At 36.3% G+C, this 22886-nt stretch overlaps 1 protein-coding gene across 1 annotated transcript in view; it reads left to right on the top strand.

Moving 5' to 3' along the window:
- Window positions 1–22320, top strand: part of ITGB1 (integrin subunit beta 1) — a 42904-nt gene extending 20584 nt beyond the window's left edge. Inside the window, exons 4-16 of the mRNA XM_061178864.1 lie at window positions 1731–1953; window positions 3483–3653; window positions 4188–4426; window positions 6546–6701; window positions 7481–7576; window positions 7890–7979; window positions 9456–9596; window positions 9768–9967; window positions 11455–11693; window positions 11916–12138; window positions 12808–13040; window positions 15108–15274; window positions 21082–22320. Coding sequence (XP_061034847.1) covers window positions 1731–1953; window positions 3483–3653; window positions 4188–4426; window positions 6546–6701; window positions 7481–7576; window positions 7890–7979; window positions 9456–9596; window positions 9768–9967; window positions 11455–11693; window positions 11916–12138; window positions 12808–13040; window positions 15108–15274; window positions 21082–21147 — 2244 coding nt within the window. The 3' untranslated portion in view covers window positions 21148–22320. The remainder of the gene's footprint in view (window positions 1–1730; window positions 1954–3482; window positions 3654–4187; window positions 4427–6545; window positions 6702–7480; window positions 7577–7889; window positions 7980–9455; window positions 9597–9767; window positions 9968–11454; window positions 11694–11915; window positions 12139–12807; window positions 13041–15107; window positions 15275–21081) is intronic.
- The last annotated feature ends 566 nt before the right edge of the window (window positions 22321–22886 follow it).

The raw sequence follows: 22886 nt of genomic DNA, 5'->3' as shown, positions 1-22886 counted from the left end.
TTTCTACTGGCACCTTCTGTTCTCCTAAAAACGGTATTCTGGAATTAAATTGGAGACAGTGAAGGAAATAGGGAGTGCCTTGAGTTTGTCTCGGACTAGGCTTACTTAACTGAAACTGTTGGTTTTCTTACCTGGAAAATGAGCATGATCTGCCTCCTTTATCTCTGTTCTTACAAGAATCAAACGAACTTAAAGCAGTTTCACTTAGAAGATTATAATAGTGGTACGTGCAGTTCTCAACAATAGCATCCATTTTATGAGGGTTACAGTTTATCTGGGGTTTAGGGTTATCCTAGCCAAACTATTCTTTCAATAATTTAGCCATCTTTGTGGCATAATTCTTAAATTATTAAAGGTATTTTGGGATATCTTTAGTGAAATTTTACTTGAGTGTTGTGATCTTAGTTTCCTGGATTGGCTAATATTTGGAAGTGGATCCTGCACTGGGCCCTGTGCTCTGGCAGCATTTTAGGTTTGACCACACAGAAAAGTTGTGCAGCTTTGAACCGTCGGGCCCATGGTTCTCCCTTCCAGTTTTTCTAAGTACAGAAAGGCTCTCATTTAGTACTATGTTTCCTTTAAAAAATAACTGATCAAAACCATTTTGTAATCTTTGTATATGAATATCCTCACTTTATTCAGCACCATGAAATTGGTAGATAATAAACAACCATACAAAACATAAAGTGACCCCCAATGAAAGGCATTTCCTCATTTTCCCAATGTCAAGATTTTAAAAAAGATTTTTGGCCAACTAAATACAAATTTTTAGGGGTATATGTGAAAAAGTTAAATGTCTATTAGGAGTACACATTTTAAAGTGATATACACACATATACATGAATACACCGTCATTGTTCCCCTTCCTCACATTTATGAAAAACGTATTTAGAACCTTTACATGCATCTTAACAGCAGTGTTTTTGCTTTCACTTAGTCAGTCATCTGATAAAAAGAGCACATTTTAAAATCATGTCACTAGTGGAAATTTTACCCCATGCCACAAGTACCATTCACGTACCATTACAACTTTTTTCATTTTTAAAAAATTCACCCTATATATGTTTTTGACCCTGTCATATAATCACTTACGTTTTTTTTAAAAAGTAAGTTCTAAAAGGCTTGTTTACAATAATAGCCAATACCTAAAATACTTTTAAACCTCCAGGAGTACTTACTAAATTTGTGGTAAATTTCTTGTTCTCCTTTTTAAGAAAGGTTTTAGGGTGACATGTTTTCCCTAAACATTGAGCTGTTCAAAATATCATGAAGGATGCTGCTACATAATATGAGAGACCCTAAGAATTTTTCTCAGGGAAATTTTGGAAAAAATATTTGTCTGATATTTGGTTATATATATTATTAGTGGCTCTTAACCATGCTAAATAAGTAATTTCACAAGAGAAATTTCTTTGAGTAGATACTCTGAATTTGAACATGAAACGGTTAAAATGTATACTTAGGTCAGTCCTCTAAGTATTACTGAAGTAATATGGTACTAGTAATATATTAGCAATAATGGTATTACTTTCAAGGAAAAATTTTTGTTTTTATCTGTTTTGTTCATTATGGTTTGGATGAAGGGAGCATTTTGTTTAAAAACCAGAAATGAAATACATTAGATGTGTTACCTGATTTTTGCAATTTTATTAGTTATTTGCAGTTACGATGATGTAAAAGGTTTGACCACTATACTTTTTATTTATACCTATATTTTACATGTCATTTAGACATTTTTACAAGAAGGAATGCCTACTTCTGCTCGATGTGATGATTTAGAAGCCTTAAGAAAGAAGGGCTGTCATCCAGATGACATCGAAAATCCCAGAGGCTCCAAAGATATAAAGAAAAATAAAAATGTCACCAACCGTAGCAAAGGAACAGCAGAGAAGCTGCAGCCAGAAGATATTACTCAGATCCAACCACAGCAGTTGGTTTTGCAGTTACGATCAGGTACAGAAATCTGATTCTATGAATGCCTTTGTGTCTACTTGAGCTTTTTGACAACTTTCTGTAAGTTTCTGTTGAGGGTTCGTTTTCACATGTGGACCGACACTCAAATAGAAATGTCGAATACATTAACTTTTAGAAATTTTTTGCAGGTATAACAATTTGTAAGACACATGTACCTGAAGTAAATGTTACCTGTGTCTAATGTAAATTCTGTTAAAGATTCAGAAAGTATTAGATTTAATGGGTTTTTAAAGATAAAAATGTCCATCTTCTGGTATAATTACATAATATAAAGACAACATTTTAATCTATTTTTTCCTTTGTTTTTGTTCAGTATTGATAAAATATTAAGGTTTTCATAAGAATCTGGAGCAGTCCTGCATCTGGGAAAAAGAAAGACAAAACAAGCCCCCTTTCTCCTCTTCTAGTTTCCCGCCCCTTCCTCTCAGAGGACTGTCCCGTGCCTGCCTCCCCGCCGCCACTTCCCCTCCTGCTCTCTCTTGAGCCTGGTGCCAGCAGCCTTCCACTTCTAGAGCTGCTCTGGCAGAGCTCTGCTGGCACCTGGAACCACCAGGCCTGGTGGACCCTCGTCAGGCCTTTTTTTATTAGCCTTCCTGCGATCCAAGCGATGCCTTCGAGCTTCTTGAAATGCTCCCCTTGCGGCTTCTGCGATAACATTCCTACTTTTCTTCTTATCTCTTAACAGTGCTTTCCAGTCTCCTTTCTGTGTCTTTTTTCTTCCTTCCTCTTTGTAGTCCACTTAATTGTTGGTTTTCCTCTCATGGCTTTAAAGCCATTTGTGGGCTGTAACACAAGACTTTTAAGCTCCAAACCCAGTTATCCAACTGTCAACTAGAAGTCTATATAGAGAAAATCTGCAAGTTAAAAATTTAACGACTTTTCACCCAGACCTCTTCCTTCTCGTGTATTTTCTGAGTGGATTATATCTCACACTTCTGGTACATCTCTTCTCCTTCCTCATTGTTTCAGACCCTTATCATCTTTTTCTTAGATTTTTGCTATAGTTTCTTAACAAGTTTCTTTGTCTCTATAATCATCTTTAAAACTATTCTTCAGGTTTTCTACAGTGAAAATCAGGTTATGTTATTCACTGCATATAGTGCGTCCCATTAAACAAAGAAGAGTCTTCACGTTATAACGTTAGCCTCTAAAAAGTCTGGTGTACCCTGTAGTGTATCTGCCTCACCCACCCAGTCTAGTTTATGTCGTTCTGGCTGTCTGTTTTCTTCTGCCATAGTTATCAACCCACTGTTTGCCTGTCTTGCCTGCTGTGGATGGGGAATGCTGTCTTTTTCACCATCCCCGGGGTCTGGCATTTTAAGTATTTGTGATTGAAATGAGTACACATCCATTGATTCAGTTACCTGTGGAATGCCCAGGATTTTGTAAAAACTATGTCGATAATACAGTTTATAGTGTATACCTTATCGATCGAATTTACTTGGTTTTTCTCATTTGCTTTTGATTGTTGGCAAGCTAATTTTCTTTTCTAATCTCTGTTTGATTAGGGGAGCCACAGACATTTACATTAAAATTCAAGCGAGCTGAAGACTATCCCATCGATCTCTACTACCTTATGGACCTCTCCTACTCTATGAAAGACGACTTGGAGAATGTGAAAAGTCTTGGAACTGATTTGATGAATGAAATGAGGAGGATTACTTCAGACTTCCGAATTGGTAGGAATTTTGAGAAAATTAATCGTTTTCATTTGTATAAATACTGGCAGTTTTGTTCTTCACCACATGCAAGTGAGATAAATAGGCCAGGTTTTAGTCTTTTTTTTTTGAGAGAACTGATATTCCTGTCACACATCTAATAATTTTTCCGCCTCCTTGTTCCTCTGTTACTGTAGGCGATCATGTTATTTGACACACCTTACACCACATAGGTAATAAAATGCTTGCATGTTTTCACAGGAATTTATGCATTGATTTGTTGATATATTTTATAAACATGTTGATTACAGTTTTTTTCATTACTAGTTAGTATGACCACACCTGCCTGTACAGCCTTAATCTCACATCAGACCTGGATTTTTCATACAGTGATCTCCTTTCCAAACCTAATTATTAAAACCCTTATTATTTCTTATTAAAGAAAAAGATTGACTTACAGGTGGTAATGTACTTGATTTTTTTCATGCAGTTTATCCATCCATCCATCCATCTACCCTCCATCTGTCATCACTGTGTGTGCATTTTCCTTTGCAGGGTTTGGCTCATTTGTGGAGAAAACCGTGATGCCTTACATTAGCACAACACCAGCTAAACTCAGGAACCCTTGCACAAGTGAACAGAACTGCACCAGCCCATTTAGCTATAAAAATGTGCTCAGCCTTACTGATAAAGGGGAGGTATTTAATGAACTTGTTGGTAAACAGCGCATATCTGGAAATTTGGATTCTCCAGAAGGTGGCTTTGATGCAATCATGCAAGTTGCAGTTTGTGGAGTGAGTGCATTCATTTTCTACAAAAGGATATTACTTGTGTGAATTTTGAGTGTGATTTTGCTGTCAGAAGAAATTACCTTAATTACTGTAGCATACTTGACTAATCCCTTAAGTTCCCTCCAACTACAAATGCTTTATAAAAGCATAGTTAATCATTATGCCCCTATTTAAACCAGGCAGTTAGTTCACTTACACAGGGTTTTAAAAGCCAGAATGCTCACCATTTGAAACAGTGGGGCAGTTTAGCTTTAGCTGGGGCTCTAGGTTTTTAGAAGAGGCCCAGGAACCCTAGCTTTGCGGCTTTGTGCCTGAGATGGAATTGGGGTTATCTGGGACGTCTCCAGGAGCATTAAAAGTGCTCAAATGGACTGTGTCTCAGACACCATTTTCCTCTGGTCAGTTTTCTTCTGCTTATCATCTTTGAGAGGTATCTTCCCCATGTCTTAGTCATTCAAAAAGAAAGAACTTCTTAAGTCTTAGTTTGAAAGCTATATGAGAACAGGTATTTTGAGAAGTCATATAATTGTAATTTTAATTGCAAGATTTTCAGTAGTAGTAAGCTGATCTCCATTGGACTAGTGGTTAGAATTTTATGACCCATTTACCAGGTGATGATTTTGAGGTGACCTTTTAATGATTCAGCTGAAGCTGAAACTAGAAAACATTGTGAGGTAGATAAAGTTTAAGTACCTGACTGTCTCATTCTCCCCCGCCCCTTTTTCCTTAGAGTACTCCTATGCTCTAGAAGACCTTCCTTGATTCCAGATGCTTCTTAATGGTTATTTTCCAACCAATTTTTAATGTGTAACTTGATACCCAAGATGGTAGTATGGTGTAGTGTTTAAGAGAACAGTCCTTAGACTGTTAGGAAATGGCTTCAGATGTTCCCATCCCTGCTCATCCACTGGGCAGTTTCCTTGCCATTCTAGAGGGCTGTTTCCTTCTCCTTAAGAAGGGGTAATAACAGATAAACCTTATAGGGTTGTTACGAAGTTTAAATACGGTAATCCATACACAGTGCCACTAAACACCCAGCAAATATTAACTACTAGATTATCGTTACTCTTGACTTCTCACTGGGGTAGTTGCAATTTAAGGATAGTCTCTGCTTTTAAAGGGGAAGAGAGTGATATTCCAGGTAGTGCCCAGCCTGGTGCCTGTTTTCTTTTCAGCCATTCATTTGTGATCCTGTTAGCAGCTCACTGTGGAGAGAGCATTCTCTGGGCTGCCTCTACCTGTGCCTTAGCCTTGGGATTAAAACAAGCCATAGAATCTGTGGCCGCTACTCTCGGTTTTCCTCTTGCTGACTGAGAGTAACTGTTCCACTTACTTCTCTACATGAAAAAGAGACAGACATTCCACTTGGACTGCCGGCATTAATAAACTTAATTTCTGCCTTCAAGGACTTTATAGTCTTATGAGGATATATACAGATATAATTGAGTATTTAGACAGATGTGATTATAAAATTACCATAGAAGAGGATTTTACTGCTACTTTAAATTCTTTGCTGAATAAGGTGGAAAATAAAATAAATGAACAAATAAGCAGTACTGATGGGTTACAATGGGTGGAATTAAGCAGTGCAAGTCTTTGGAGAAGGCTCTCTTTTCTGTAATTAAAAAAGGAAGGCCTAATGTGGTGGCTGATAAAGGAAGTACACGCTACAGGACGTGGAGCAAGGATGGATGGGAATGTGACAGTGGTATTTGGGCCAAGATGGGTGTGGGCTGAGACATTTGCATTTACTCATTAAGCACCTACTGTGTGCCGAGCACTGTGCTGACTGCTGAAGATGAGATGATGGGCAAAACCCGATGTGGTCCCTGCCCTGCACAGAGCGAGCGTACTTTCTAGTGGGGAGAGAGACATGGACTTTAAAAGACACAGTTTTTAAAAAAGAGCTGAGAGATGGACAGCCAGGCAAGGTGGAGTTTTACAGTGGGGCGGAGGAGTTTTATTCAGTGGTCTCTGTGCCTTCATCAGCAAGGATATTGGCATTGTGAAAAGAGAAGATACGGAATTAGGTTGAGAGTACAGTGGTAGCCTACATAAAGATGAAAAGATTTATGCTGAATTGTGGGTAGTATTTTAAAATTGAAATCCTTTTCTTTTCGAGTCATTGATTGGCTGGAGGAATGTGACACGGCTGCTGGTGTTTTCCACGGATGCTGGGTTTCACTTTGCTGGAGATGGGAAACTTGGTGGCATTGTTTTACCAAATGATGGACAGTGTCACCTGGAAAATGATGTGTACACAATGAGCCATTATTATGTAAGTGCTTAGCTCCTTACATATTGAATGGATTCAGATTGAGTTTAGTGTCTAATACTAAGAGTATTGTGGGTGACTGGCTTGTGGGTTTTTCAGGGTTTGGGGTTTTGTTATTTTGGTAATTTGGGCCCTGACCTAATGTGCAGGAAAGCTCGTGTTGCTGTTTTGAGGCTCTGGCTTTGTGCTTGCTTCCTTCCGTGTAGATGAGGGCCTGGGGGTGAAGGGAGCTGCTGACCCCCGACTCTGCGCCTCAGCCCAAAGCTCTGTCTCCTCTCACTCGCGTACGTCAAGGGGTAGCAAGCTTGATATTATGTCTAAACAAATCATTTGTATAGTCTTACACTCCTTGTCTTATTTATATATGATTTAAGAAAGCAGGCACCCTGCCTCTACTGAAAATAAAGATTGGCAAATTATTCAAGGTCTGGAAGAAATCTAAACCTTGCTGAATCTTGGTCTTTTTCTTAAGTGATACGTAGGTAATATAACCTTTAATTACTGGCAGTTCTTTACTTTCATTGTTCTGACATTTAATATACACAGATAATCTTGCTCTTTAAAGTCTTTTTATTATGGAAATTTAAAATTTACGTATAAAGATAGAAGAGGATTAGAAACCTACTAGACAGCGCCCACTTCAGCAATAATTTGTGTTGTTTCAAGCAGTCTTTTGTAAGTAATCCAGTTGATATCTGCAAGTCATTATTTTCAGAAAGTACTGAAAACCTGGAGTGGATTGGATGTAATTACGTACTAAATTTTATTACTTAATTTCTTAGGATTACCCTTCTATTGCTCACCTTGTCCAAAAACTAAGCGAAAATAACATTCAGACGATTTTTGCAGTTACTGAAGAATTTCAGCCCGTTTACAAGGTAAATATATACACGTGAGATCAAAAGAGGAACACATTTCTAGACCCTTTTTGTTTAGTCATTAGAGGCAAAATGATATGTTTGAATTGAAATGCGGGAAAATGTCACCAGCTAAACAGACTGGATTTTACAAAAGTGGTGTATATTAATTTTAGTTACATTGCAAAGCTAGTTGTTTTTAGGTCTGACTCCTTAAGTCTATTTAGGAAATGTATTGAGAACTGTTATTTAAAAATAAATAGTAGGTACTCAGTAGATGCTAATTAGTTGAATGAGTAGTACTTGTATTTTATGTTTTATCTTTTAATTGCAGGAACTGAAAAATTTGATCCCTAAGTCAGCAGTAGGAACATTATCTGCAAATTCCAGCAATGTAATTCAGTTGATCATCGATGCATACAATGTGAGTGCATTTTAAGTAAGATCTGTTTTGGGCAATACCCTGTGGAGAATACTTTTCTCAAAAAAAGTAAAACTCCTTTCATACACAATTTAGCAAGCCCCAGAAGACAACATAAAACTTAAATTCTGCATCTGGAGGAAAAACTCATATTCTCTTACAAATACATAATTATCTGCAGAGCAAAATGTAACAAAGGCATGTGGGGAAAATTTCTAAATTCTGTTTTAATGTTGTTAAGTAATAGGTCTCCTTGTTGGAAAGCAAGTGTGAAACAACGTATATTTAGATGTATAGGATGACCTCAGTCTTCTTTTTCCACCCCTTCTTTTTATAGATTCATCTATTTTGATGAATTGTGCCAGAAAAGCTTTTTTTTTTTTTTTTTTTTTTTGCCAATTCTTCTCTTGACATATATTCAGGGTATATAGTTCCCTGTTTTCAAGAGGTACTCACAGTCATATATGCATGTACCATAAAGTATATATGAATGTATTTACATATATTTGACTTACCATTTTAATAAGATTTATAAGATTTTTTTTCCCCCAGATTGGAAGGAAGTTGAAATTAAAGAGGAATTTTCTCCATCTTGAGCTTTAGTTCAGGGTGCTTTAGCGATGCTCACTCAGCATGGGTCAGTAACTGCTGTAGGTCGTCTGGAGGCCTTTGTAATCTAACAGTAACCATCCTGTGTGGTGTACACCACCCCAGCCTTTTTGATGGGTTGAATTGTAGATATTTTCTACCTCATGCCAGGGGTTCCCAGAATGTTTTGGAAAGACCCTACTCGAAGAGAGAGAGGTTTTTACAGAGATTTTCTAGATTCTGGTTGTTCCCTGTCTCTCCCATAGTTGTTTTGTTCTCTGTCTTTACAGCATATCTTAATGCTTTCCCAACTCCATCCGTGCAGGAGTGTGAGCAGGAGAGAGCTTGCTGCTGCAGCCTTCTCCGTCGGCCCTGAGCGGTCTGCTGTTCTAAAAACGCAGTGGCTTGAATCCTCCCACTGGGGGTTTTCTTGTTTTGGGGGGTGAGGGCGCAGGGCTGCGACTGCGCCTGAGCACATTTGTCCCCAGACTGTGTAGTAGATCGTTTACCTTAGTCCCTAGTGAGCTGGAAGTTGGTAGGGCCAGAGGAGAGCTGTGTTGCCACTGGCGGAGGAAAGTGTTCTGAGTTCTTAGGACTCCTCGTAATTAATATCAGCCCTCTGTGCTGTATCATCATTAAAATTTTAACTCAGCAATTAAACCATAAATACTTTTTTCAGTCATGTACATTATTTTGAAGAATGGATCCTTATTAATTAGAGCCCATTTCTCTGGGTTATGTGTTTTCTGGTCACTCAAGATTTGGCTTCAGATATTTTATTTAAATGATACTGTTTCTTAACAGTTCATTTTACCCATTGGATTTATGCATTCAACTTATTTTATAGTAGCATTTGTTTGCCTTTCCTCTGTTTAATAGTCTTTCTTTTAGTCCCTGTCTTCAGAAGTCATTTTGGAAAACAGCAAATTACCAGAAGGAGTAACAATAAATTACAAGTCTTACTGCAAGAATGGGGTGAATGGAACAGGGGAAAATGGGAGAAAATGCTCTAATATTTCCATTGGGGATGAGGTATGTTATATAAACATTTTCTGAAGAAAAGAAAAAACTGCTTGTTTACAGGCAGTGTAGTTTATAATTTGAGAAACAGTTAAAGAAATATAATTTGGAGTGGTTTTTTGCAATTTTTTTAGTAGATTTAAATTGCTTAGTTGTTACCTTATCTTCTTGTTTTCCCTTAAGGTTCAATTTGAAATCAGCGTAACTTCAAATAAATGTGCAAATAAGAATTCTGAAACCATTAAAATTAAGCCTCTGGGCTTCACTGAAGAAGTAGAGATTATTCTTCAGTTCATCTGTGAATGTGAATGCCAGAGTGAAGGCATCCCTGGCAGTCCCAAGTGCCATGATGGCAACGGGACCTTTGAGTGTGGAGCCTGCAGGTGAGCTGGGGCCGTGGAGAGTGACGGGGTGCGGGGGACTGCGGCTGGGACGGCTGCAGGGGCAGAGGCTCTGTTTGGGCGTCCGGAGAAATTCTGTCTATTGGAGAAAATAAATGACTGTTGCAGCCACTGCTGCTCGCCACAGGATCAGTTTGATGATCCTGTGTGTGCTATTTATGGAAAGCTCTTCCCTCCCTTTTTTTTTTCTTAGGCAGACTGTCCTTTACTGTAAAATAAAAGCTTTTATAGCCATCCAAGATGTATATTTAACAAATGCTTAAGGTAGCATTTGGGTTTTTCTCTCATTATAGCAGTCTGAATTCTCTAGAGCTAAATAAGCTTATATAAAATAATAGTGATTGTATCTGGGAAATGGAATTAGGAAGCAATAAAGGATGTTCACCGTGTATTACATGTACTTCTGAATCATTGGAATAATTTTTTAAAAAGCAATATACTTTGTAAAATTAAAAAGAAAACAGTATTTTCAGAACATAGAATCTACTACTAACAAAACTATTGTCAAATTATTTTAAATTTTATTTTCATACTGTGAGTACTTTTTAATTAAAAATTAAAATTGAATGTACTCTGAATAATCTTTCTCCTTAAAAGAATAGGAGGAGGGAAGAATATTTTGATGCAGATGTCAGCCCCAAGTGACTGTGCTTTGAAGGGTTTTTAATCATGAGAAAAATAGATGGCTGTATTTTGCCATCAGTTATTAGCTTTCTATTCTAAATAACAATTAAAATGTTACGTTTTTAAATTTTCCATGTCATACATACCCTGACTGAATTGTGTAGATCCATTTTTAGTAAAATATTACTTAACTGAAAGATCATCTTGAAAATGTCTTGCCTTCCTTCTTTTTGTGTATTTACCAGATACAGAACTAGTGTCTTCAGTGACTGAATACTAGGTGTTCTAAAAATAGGCAGTGTGGCTGAAAAGTCTGGATCCATAGGATAAATTTATTTTTAAACAGTATGTTAGTTACATTTTCAAATGATAGGCTCAGTATGTTTTTCTTCAACTTCCATGCACCTTTTGGGGTGTGTTTATTGTAGTTTTTTAGATTAACAATTGGACGGTTGCTTCACCTATAATAGCAAATGTAATAAATAGTATATCATTTGAAAACAGAGCACACTCTTTTAAAAATAAGTTTATCCTATGTTTCTAAATGTTTTGTTCACCTGTTCATTGCTAGATTGTATTTTCATCTTGATCAAAATGGTTACTTTCCTGAAGAGGGATTTTTTTCCTAGGCCCCTGTGTAGATTCCATATGGATTTGAATGGCTCTGTGTGTGTGCATATATACACTTTTGTGCACATCTGTGACGTGTGGCATGACGTGTAATAAAATTGTAGTTTGAAGATAATGTTCATAGTCTTACTTCCTCTCCCAGTCTTTCTCACAGCATGATTTGTTACTTTCACTTATTTTTATTTTATGTGATTGAAATTTTGGACTCTCTTTAGGTGCAACGAAGGACGTGTTGGAAGACATTGTGAATGTAGCACAGATGAGGTGAACAGTGAAGATATGGACGCTTACTGCAGGAAAGAAAACAGTTCAGAAATATGTAGCAACAACGGAGAATGTGTCTGTGGACAGTGTGTGTGTCGGAAGAGGGATAATACAAACGAAATTTATTCTGGCAAATTCTGCGAGTGTGATAATTTCAACTGTGATAGATCCAATGGCTTAATTTGTGGAGGTGAGAAGGGGTCTGAAAATGGTTATAAAATGTGGTCCTATCTAATACAATAAAAAATGCTGAGAGTTTGCTTAGTGAATAAATAGAAAAAGGGCAGCATTGAAGGTCACTCCATCCCACAGATAGCCTTTCTTACACATTATTGCTTGTTTTCACTTTTCGGTCATTGCTCTGATTTTACATTTTTACCATTGTTATGAGAAATGATGTTTTTTATTGCAGGAAATGGTGTCTGCAAGTGTCGTGTGTGTGAATGCAACCCTAACTACACTGGCAGTGCCTGTGACTGTTCTCTGGACACTACCTCCTGCACAGCTGTGAATGGGCAGATCTGCAATGGCCGGGGCGTCTGTGAGTGTGGCGCCTGTAAGTGTACAGATCCTAAGTTCCAAGGGCCGACCTGTGAGATGTGCCAGACCTGCCTTGGAGTCTGTGCCGAGCATAAGTGAGTATTTCCGAATTGTTTGAAATGGGTGATAACCCGCTGTCTGTTGGCCTCTGTATCAGCACACAATACAGAGAACAGCGCTAACATCAGGTTACGCTGTAAATAAACTGTCACATTGAAGCCCACTTTTTAAATCTTAAAAATTCTTTCTCAGTAGCTGGTGTTTGTCACACGATATTGAAATGTGTCGTACGAGAGTGATGGTACAATTATTTCAATCCGAGTTTGCTATGTAAGTGAATCCATGTGGTAACCTTTGTTAAATTAGCATTACCAATTGCTTAATTAACTATATTTTGACTAAACTAAATAAAATTGAAAGTTTTGTCCCTTGAAGAGAGAACTACTATTGTACCAGCAACACATTTCAAAAATTATTTTGGCTTTAAATTGTGTATTTAATATCTGATAGGGCTAGTTTTATTTTCCTACTCTCTTATTTCTTTTGGAGGATTTTAGTTTGAGCTGTAATAAATCTGTAATATCACTTGGGAAACTAGCATCTTTATGTTTAGTTTTCCCATCTAGAAATATGTTTCTTCATTTATTTATATCTTCTTTCATTGCTCTTGGCTTAATTTGGTTAAATTTTGAGTCTAGCACACAAAATAATCTTTAAGCAAATATTATTTTAAATAGTAAATGTAATCATTTGCATTTTAACAGAGAATGTGTTCAGTGCCGAGCCTTCAACAAAGGAGAAAAGAAGGACACGTGTGCTCAGGAATGTTCACATTTCAACATTACCAAGGTTGAAAATCGGGACAAATTGCCCCAGCCAGGCCAGGTCGATCCCCTGTCCCATTGTAAGGAGAAGGACGTTGACGACTGCTGGTTCTACTTCACATATTCAGTGAATGGGAACAATGAGGCCACTGTTCATGTTGTAGAGACTCCAGGTAGAAATCTGATCATTTCAAAATTCTTTGCATTTTCTTTTATGTCTTTTTACTGCTTAGGGCTATTGGCAGTTTCCCTAATATCTAGGAACAACTGCCAGCTGGACAATTATATGTCCAAGTTGGGACACTTTTAATCTCTCAAAGTTTAAACTAGTATTTAATTAATAAATAAGGGAAAGAGAAAGCAGATTTTAAGCTTTATGAATGGAGAGTCTGAGGAGTAAATGCAGTAACCCACACAAAGCCCTCAGCATGGTGCCTGACAGCAGGTTCTCGGTAAGAGTACCGTCATTATTCATGATATTTAAATATGAGCTTGATTTTAGGCTTGGACACTGGGAAAGATAATTTGTTAAAGGATATTATACAGCATGAATTTGTTCAGCTTCTCAAAAGATGAAACATTTTTATCTTGGTTTTTCTGGGTGCTTTTAATATACTTTGGAATTTTCTACATTTGTGGTCAGATTTTTATGGGAATGTAAGTTTTAATTTCTCCTGGATAAATATTAGGAATGGATTTTGGAGGCATATATTTAACTTCAGAAGAAATAGCCAAACTGTTTTTTTAAAGTCTCTGTATTGTTTTGCATATGTATTTTTCAAATACTGTCTCACAGTCTGTGCCTCCTTGTCTTTTCATTTTCTTAAGTGTTTTTTGAAGACCAGAAGCTTAAATTTTGATGAACTACGATTTACCAAGTTTTTCTTTTATAGCTCTTGCTCTTTACTATTATGTCTTAGAACTCCTTGCCTAATTCAAGTTCATAAGGATTTTTCTCCTTTGTTTTCTTCTAAAAGTTTTATAGTTCCTGGTTTTCCATTTAGGTCCGTAACCCACTGTGAGCTGATCTTAGTATATGGAGTGAGGTCCAGTTTTTTATATGTAGATTTCCAGTCGTTCTTGCACCATTTGTTGAAAAGGTTGACCTTTCTCTACCTTGGTTGAAAATGAGATGACCTTATATATGTGGGCCTGTTTCTGACTCTTGATTGTGTTCCATTGATCCAAGCATCTGTCCTTTAGCCAATACCACACTGTCTCAGTTAGTGTTGCTTCATAGCTAGTTGTGAAATCTGGTAATATAAGTTGTCCAACTTTGTTCTTTTCTGAAAGTGCTTTTGAAACACTTTCCTGGTTCTCCTACTTCTTTGTAAATTTTAGAATAAACTTGCTTGATATCTACACGTCCTGCCAGGATTTTGATTGGGATAGCATTGAGTTTATAGATCAAATTGGGGGAGGGACTTCCCTGGTGGCGCAGTGGTTAAGAATCCGTCTGCCAGTGCAGGGGACATGGGTTCGAGCCCTGGTCCAGGAAGATCCCACATGCCGCAGAGCGACTAAGCCCGTGCGCCACAACTACTGAGCCTGTGCTCCGGAGACCTTGTGCCACAACTACTGAGCCCACGTGCCACAACTACTGAGCCTGTGCGCCTAGAGCCCATGCTCCGCAACAAGAGAAGCCAGTGCAGTGAGAAGCCCGTGCACCGCAACGAAGAGTAGCCCCCGCTTGCCGCAACTAGAGAAAGCCCACGCACAGCAACGAAGACCCAGTGCAGCCAAAAATAAAAATAAATTAATTAATTAAAAAAAAATTGGGGGAGAATTGACATTTTAACAATGTTGAGTCTTCTAATCCATGAACATGGAATCTCTCTCCATTTATTCAGGTCTTTTTTTCGTCAATGTTTAGTAATTTTTAGCATGTAAATCTTGCACATATTTTCTTTGATTTATACATAGGTATATCGTGATTTTTGGTGCTATTGTAGAAAATACTATTTTTTAAATTTCAATTTCCAAATTGTAGAAATCAATTTCTGTATAATACATAGAAATACATGACTTTTCTTTATTGATCATGTATGCTGGGGTCTTGTAAACCCATCTGTTACTTCTAGTATCTTTTTTATAGATTCTTTGGGATAGTGTACATTCACTTATCTTGGGATTTTAATTCCTGTGTGTTTTTTAATGAGACTGCCCAGCTCTTTGTAATTTTGGCTGTACCTTCACGTTCTCATCCCTTATGTGCTCATCCTTTGCTTCTTACTTTACAGAGTGCCCCACTGGTCCAGACATTATTCCAATTGTAGCAGGTGTGGTTGCTGGAATTGTTCTTATTGGCCTTGCATTGCTGCTGATTTGGAAGCTTTTAATGATCATTCATGACAGAAGGGAATTTGCCAAATTTGAAAAGGAAAAAATGAATGCCAAATGGGACACGGTAAGTTGGAAATCATCTAAAAAGGAGGGTGATTCATAAAGCAAATGTAACACTTCTAAGACTTATTAGCTCTAAAGCTGATTATTAAAGTCCTTTAAATATTTTATTCCCCCCAAAAGTTATTATTCAGAAAACTTGCATTTAGTGAAAAATAGAAAACATCTTAAGTATATCCCATTAAAACAAAACAATTATAAGAATGTTTCTTCTGGTTACTGTGGTCAGTGTTTTTATTTCCTTAATAATTTTAATCTTAAATCTGCTCTTCTGCCTTTTTTTTTCTCATGTAAAATAGAATCCTAAATAATAGCAAGCTATTCAGTAGAAAGCTTTTTCTCTTTTTCTTTTCCCCCAACAAAGAAACCTAAGTAGAAAGCAGCCAGACTCAAAAGGCTACATACTGTATGATTCCACTTATGTGACAGTCTGGAAAAGGTAAAACTCTAGAGGCAGAAATGAGATCCAGTGGTTTGCAGGGGCTGGAGCTGGGGGAAGGGGCCCGAGGGATCTTGGGATGATCTTCATTGTGGGTGTGTTTATACATTTGAGAATTCATGGAACTATGTACTTAAAAAGGGTATTTTTATTCTCTGCAATTTTACAACTTAATAAACCTGGCTTTATAAAAATTTAGAAGCTGTAAGTGATGAAAGTTGATGCCAGCATTTAGTGCTTTGAAGCGTGGGGTGGGAGGCCACGGTGGCCAAGCGTTGGCCTTCGTGTATTCATCTTTTGATACAAAAAAGCAGTGACAATCTTCAGTATTGTTAAATTGTAAATGAATTTTAGTCATTTGCATTTTACTACAATTTGCTTGGGTTTTTAAAAAAAATTAATTTTGGAAGTGTAAAAATAGTAAAAATTCTCTTTTATAGTGTTTAAACACTATACATGTCAGCTTTTTTCTGATGAAATCATTAGAAACTATTTCTTTTACTTTAGCAAGAAAATCCGATTTACAAGAGTCCTATTAATAATTTCAAGAATCCAAACTATGGACGTAAAGCTGGTCTCTAAGTTGCCGTTCGTATTTTCTTTCATTTTCTGTCTTTGCATGTGAAATTTATCCTTTTTACTGCACTGTGTGTCCTTTATCACTATTGCTGCCTTTTTTTTTTTTTTTTTTTTTAAAGTCTGGCTTTATTTATATGGCTATACTATGGCTTTTCTTTTTGTGTGTTAATACAGAGTTAGTGTTTAGAGGGGCTTTGGATTAAGCTTTATGGTATAGAAGCAGCAGCTGTGTTGTAGTGAAAAGAGAATGTGCTTTGTGATCAGAGAGACCTGGGTTGAGTCCCAGCTCTTGCACTTAGTAAGCAGAATGGCATTGGGTCACTTCCCAGAGCTTTAACTTAGAGTCAGTGGTGATATTGTTTGGTGTGGTTGTTCTTGGCTAATGACTGTAGTGTGTGATAGCAGCCTGTCAGTTACAATCCTCACTAGAGTCCTTTGCTTTAGGTAGTATTATTATCCTTATAATAATATAACAAATTATTATATGTAAGTTTTAGGGTGAAACAATGAAAAGCGAACATGGAAACTAAAGCTCAAAATAGGAGAATAAATGTAACCTGGTATAACATTTGTATAATATATAACTACAGTGTCATCGTTATTGATTCTAGAAATATTTTGAAAATCTTTAGTTCTTGACTGTAACTTAAAATTCCTTTAAAAATCAGAGCCTTTTATTTATATATATTTCTTCTTCTTAGTTATTGAATAATTCTAATATTCAAAGCTAACACTGAACTTTTTTTGAAAGGTAACAAAGACTTTAAAGAGAAAAATCCTATTATAGTTTTAAATAAAAACTTAGTTGAAAATTTCATAGTGGTAATAAAGCTTGGTTAATGTATTCTCTAAGCTAGGGTAAGTTATTTTGGTGAGTGTATGCTTTACCTGGATGACAAATTCATCATTTCCTCTTTTAGCAGTAGTGGACAGGCTTCTTCCTTGTAACTGAATTTTCATGAAGTGCTTCTAGCATGTTTTAATATAATTATGTAAGCCCCTAAAACTCTCCAATAAAAAGATTGTGATTAGAACCAATTCTCCTGACTGGTGATCCAGAACTCTTCTTTCCTTTCCTAACTACTTTTATTCTTATTTCACATATTGGAAAACTGAGGCACAGAAGGGTTCGGTAACTTGGCTAAGTTCGCAGGGCTAGTTAGTGGAAGAGCTGAGATTCAAACCCAGGCCCCTGGGCTCCAGGGTCCAGGTTCTTAACCACTACCTTGTATTAGTAGCAGTCAGTGTCTTCGGGAGACGCTGTTACCTGGTTAGGAAGAGGGAGATCACTCTTTACAGAAAATGACAGTTTTTGATATTTCTGGTTAACTTAATGGTGTTAGTGTTACTCTAGCGCTACTGTTTTGGGCAGACATTGTAACTGGGAGATCACTTTGTTACCTAGAAACCAACACTGCAGATTTGCTTATTTACTCTGCTGAGAAGTGTACTTATAATAACAAGGTCTTAAAGTACAGGAATGTTTAATATTTTTAAGAGATACAGGAAGTACCGATAACATTAGAAACCATTACTTGTCAGATTTTTCTTTTATTTCTAAGCAGATTTTAAGACTTTTGAAATGGCAAAGTTAAATTTGATGGCAGAAAATTATTGTCAGATTCATATATGGGTAGTTTGGTACGTTTTCCTGTTAGTATGAGATTTGATACATTCTTTTCTTTCTCACTTAATGCTTTACAGAAAGTCATTTTTAGAAGGAAACTGATTTGCTGATTTCCCTCCCTCCCTCCCTCCCTGTCAAAAACAATCAAATATTGACACTTTCTTATGGTTACTTCTTATATGAGAAAAATTTCTATATCTCCTATTGAAAGGTGAAATTTTCACCTTTGCTGTATGTTAAATTGTGCTTTGAAGGAAATTATCAATAATTAATAGTGAAACTTAATGTTTTCATTGTTAAGTCAATTTTTGGCTACAGTATTACTTCTTCAGCCAAAATAAGCATTTTGAGCAATTCAAGATGTGAAAGTTTTGTAAAAATTTCTTTATTCATTAGTGAAATCCAGGCAAATTAATTGGCTACAGGTTATTTTGAGATGTTTCCTCAAGAAAAATTAAAGTAGAAATAAACAATAGAAATTAATGAATGAGCATTAAGAAATTAAAACAAATCATGGCTTATAAAGCACTTTTCCAATATGGGACCAAGGTTGCCAGTCAGTTAATTATATCATTAACATATTTCAGATAATAGGCACTCTGATTATTTCAGCACATAAGACCACTCATGTAGGTACATTAAAGAAATCAGATCGTCAGCTTTGTAATTGTTACAGCTGTTAAGCACACTAAATGTGGGCTGCTAATCCCCACGGCTGTGCACTGCATTTCTAATACACTACAGAAATGATGCTGTCACCACCATGTCCGCCCTTCCAGAGGGAGCACAAGGGTGACATTTACTGAGGACAGAGGACGTCACTGCTGAACATAACCCTGTTCTCTTGATTTAAATAGGCTTTGCTTTTTGTTGGGATGGGGAGGGGTTGCACTCTGAACATGGGAACTAATCTGCATTATTTTAGCTTACCTTCATTTAAGGTGATGCCCAACACAGATAATTTAATTTTACCTCTAACCTTGCATGTTAAAATTTTGTTTGGATGGACTTTGAAATAATAAGTATAAATGTTTGTGAATATGAAAAGGCAAACTTTTCTCCAAAGGTAAGTTCTGCCATATAAATCGTACTTTGGATTCATCTATAACTTAGGTGTTTTTTTGTTGTTGTTGTTCTCCATTTGTTGTTGTTGTTGTTACCTCCCTTACAATTTTTAAGTATTAAACATTAGATTTATCTAATGCATTAGTTTAAAGAAACAATTAAATGGTAATTTATTTTCCTAGCATATTTGAAAGAATGGTCAGTCCTAGCCTCATATAATAGGAAGATGGAAATAAAGAATGTAACTTACTTGTACTGATCACTCATTAGCAATGTAGTTGCCAGGATCCAGACTCCGGTCTCCATTATGAAATGTCTGCTACAATGTCTGTATAATCATATTTTAGCTCCAGTTGGGATTAGAGCTCAGAGTTTGATATCCTATATGACTTTTTATCATCCAGATTATATGATGTTTGTCTCTGAGGGATCCTGAGTTCCTCCGTGTTTCAGAAATGACTGGTCAAATTGTGTTTTGTGGGGTGGGGCTAAGGCACATTGTCACGTTTCAGTCGGTATCCAGGCTCACTGCTAAGCTGAAGTCATAGTGGTTTATTTGGTGTCTCTCAAGACCCAGCCCTTATATGTTTCATTTTCCCTTAGTGATTTCCTGTCTGCAAGATAAATTCAGTCTTTTTAGCATGGCACACAGGACCTTTCGTGATCTGGCACTGTCTTCTTTCTTGTCTCCTTTCCCTTCCCCACTCCTCAAAACATACACATGCACCCTTAAAAACTTCTGAACTATGTATATTTCTACCTAACTGTGCCATTCTTTTCCCAACACCTTGACTGCATGTGTATGTGTGTCTATATACCTTTCAATGTTTTATCTACAGTCAGTTTCATTTTGACAATATCCCTGATCTTCTTAGAGTCAATCCCTTTTTTCTTATACTGTTCCCTTTTTATGTACATAATTCTCTTTTGTACTATTTCAGAGCGCCTTAATTTATCTTCATGTTTGTCATCCACCAAACTGTACCCTCCTAGGAGGCAGAAATTGTGGCAATGAAAACTATATCCAAATATAACCTGCAGTGAAGTGTGAATAAAATTTAAAAGCAAAAATTACTGTTTAGATGCTTTCTGTATTTTTTGAAATCACCTCAAATGGTTCAATAGTAAGATATAAAACTAAACAGCATTTCAAAATCTTAATTTTTGCCTAAAATTTTAAATGTTTTAAGTTTTTCTTTAATATTTGTTTCATTTGTACTCACTGTTATTTCCTCTGAGATAGGAATATTTGGCCATATTTCTCACTTGACTTTCAAGCAGGAGAAAGAATGCTGTAGCAGATATTTAAATGTATCACTTAGCATAAGAGAATTTTTTAAGAAAATGATAGCATGGGGATATATGTTATCTTCCTGTTTTAAAACATCAGTGTCAGTAAAGTTTTGGATATTGAAAAATCTCTTGTGTTTATGGCTTGGAGTCATTTACTGGGCTTGATTTCAGTACTCTTTAGTAAAATACAGTATTAACAATAAAATAAAACATTTCATTAGTACGATATTGAAGAATAGCAGTTATTTCATGAAGAATGGAAATTATTTTTGTCTAAGCAAATACGGCAATGTGATGCCTTGGTGGAGGTACTGTGCCCGCAGTGACACTGTGACAGTCTTACCCCAGAACTCTGCGCAACTTTTGTGGCAGCGCCTCAGAAGAATATCTCCCTCAGAGAGATGAAAGCCAAGGAGTCTGTTCATTATCAAGCACCTTTGTGCACAGTAAAGGGTTAAGAATCAAGCAGTTGATGGCAGAAGAATTCCTCAAGTTCAAAGTTAGTTTCAAGACAGGCATTCAAAACCAGTTTAAAAGAGAGAAGCCGTTAACAGCACATCCTCCAGTGGAGGAATGGCTTAGAAAGGAAGTAATGCCAGAGGACAGGGGTACCTTTAGACTTGTAGGGCAAAGCCTTCATTTTCAACTTTTGTGTAAACTTTTTAATGCCTTTTAAAAAATTCAGTGTGATACCTGGACAGATAAAATGGAAATGACTTCTGAAAATGATCTTTACTTTTAATATTGTCTTATAAATAATGTTACATGACTTCAGTAGAGCGACTGATAACTTTTCTCTTTTTTTTAGGGTGAAAATCCTATTTATAAGAGTGCTGTGACAACTGTTGTCAACCCGAAGTATGAGGGAAAATGAGCGCTGCCTTTGCGTATCCACAACACTGAGTGCAAAGTAGTCATTCCACAGCCACAGTAAGGTAGTTTCAGGGCAGTGTTGCTGTGGTTCTCTCATGGGCAGGTTCTGAAAATGTACAATATGTATAATTTGAAAATTTTTTTATGATTTTGAAAATAATGTTATAATCAATGCCAGGGACTGACAGAAGACTTGAGACAGGATGGTTATCCTTATCATCTAAGGTTGCATTGTGCCTTTTTGACCTTTTCCTCCTGGACTGTTGAAATCCAGCTCTTAGTGGATTAAGCGATATTTCTAGAGTGATTGAAAGGGCAGTAGTTAAAGTAGTGAGTATGATGAGAGTTTCTGTTAATCAAGTATTAAAACTGATTTCTCGCTTTGCAGATATGTCACTTTTCAGTTATACAGAATCCAAAGTGAATGTCCTTCTAGCTAGTTTAGAATTGTTTTAAATTTATTATTTTGTTATTTTCCTTATTAGACATGACTGATGACATGATATATCTGAAAGATGAGTATCTTGGGAGTTACTCATGTAAAATAATGAAATATTTGATCTACAAAGGCCATGGGAAAAGTCAGAGAGTTAGGAAGGGAAAACATAGCTTTAAAACCTGTGTGCCATTTTAAGAGTTACTTAATCTTGGTAACTTTTATGCCTTCTTTTTTTAAATTCAAGCCTTGGATAGAAGTATTGGGGAATTTTCTGCAAAAAAAAGTCCTTGATTTATATAAAGGCCTTAATTTACATAGTATTTGCTGAATTGGGGACTTCTGGGTGAATTTATTTTATTTTATTCATTTTATTTTGTTTAAAGCCTGGTGCTTTTTATCACCTCTTCTAATCATTTAATGTATTTGTTTGCAACTTTGGGTAAGACTTTTTTTTATCAGTACTTTTTCATTGATGTTTTAGCTGTACATTTGCCTTTTTAATGACCATGTGAAATTGTACTATGGCTTATGCAACAGCCATCAATTAAGCAATTCTTAATTTCAATTAGTGCTGTAACAGACCAGTGTATATTTACTTCTCACTGTTTGAATTTCCTGTTTGGTTTCATACTAGTCACATTCTTATTTTAAGTGCGTTTTACTTTTAACAGTTCACTTTTTACAGTGCTATTTACTGAAGTTATTTATTAAATAAAAATGCCTAAAATATTTAAATTGGATGTTTGGGTTTTATATATTTTGTCAGTTTGTGTGCCTAAAATTTTTATAGCTTAAAGAGATTGACAGAAAATTCCTGGTCATTGGGTATTTTACTTAGACTAAAAGAGAGAAGGAAAGAAGGAAGGGAAGGAAGGAGGAGAGAGATGGTAGATTAAAATTTCAGACTGTCTTTGGGCTCTCTATATAATACTGGATAAATCCCCTTCTCTCCACCCCCTTCTCCTCCCTCCCTAGGAGATAGGTTTCATCCCTATATTAAGCAGAATTGACTCTTTATGAACATCCTCATAGAGCTATTAACTAGAAGCTGGAAATTATATCATTTTATTTAAGATATAAACAGGGAATTGTTACATTTCTGATAAGTAAGTTTTTATTTTCATTTGGCTTTGGTTTATTTATGTTAGAAAATATATGTATCCATAAAAAATACTTGTGTGAAGCTTATTGAAAGAAATATATCCCTTCCTGGAACAATACAATAAGTGTCAGAGATTTGGGGAGAGGATTGTGGTAAAAGTTTCAACTTTACCAGCCTCTCACATTTGCAGTGCCCCTCC

The sequence above is a fragment of the Eubalaena glacialis genome, chromosome 2 (genome assembly GCF_028564815.1).
Source record: "Eubalaena glacialis isolate mEubGla1 chromosome 2, mEubGla1.1.hap2.+ XY, whole genome shotgun sequence".
Taxonomy (NCBI): Eukaryota; Metazoa; Chordata; class Mammalia; order Artiodactyla; family Balaenidae; genus Eubalaena; species Eubalaena glacialis.
This window is presented reverse-complemented; position numbering and strand designations above follow the sequence as displayed.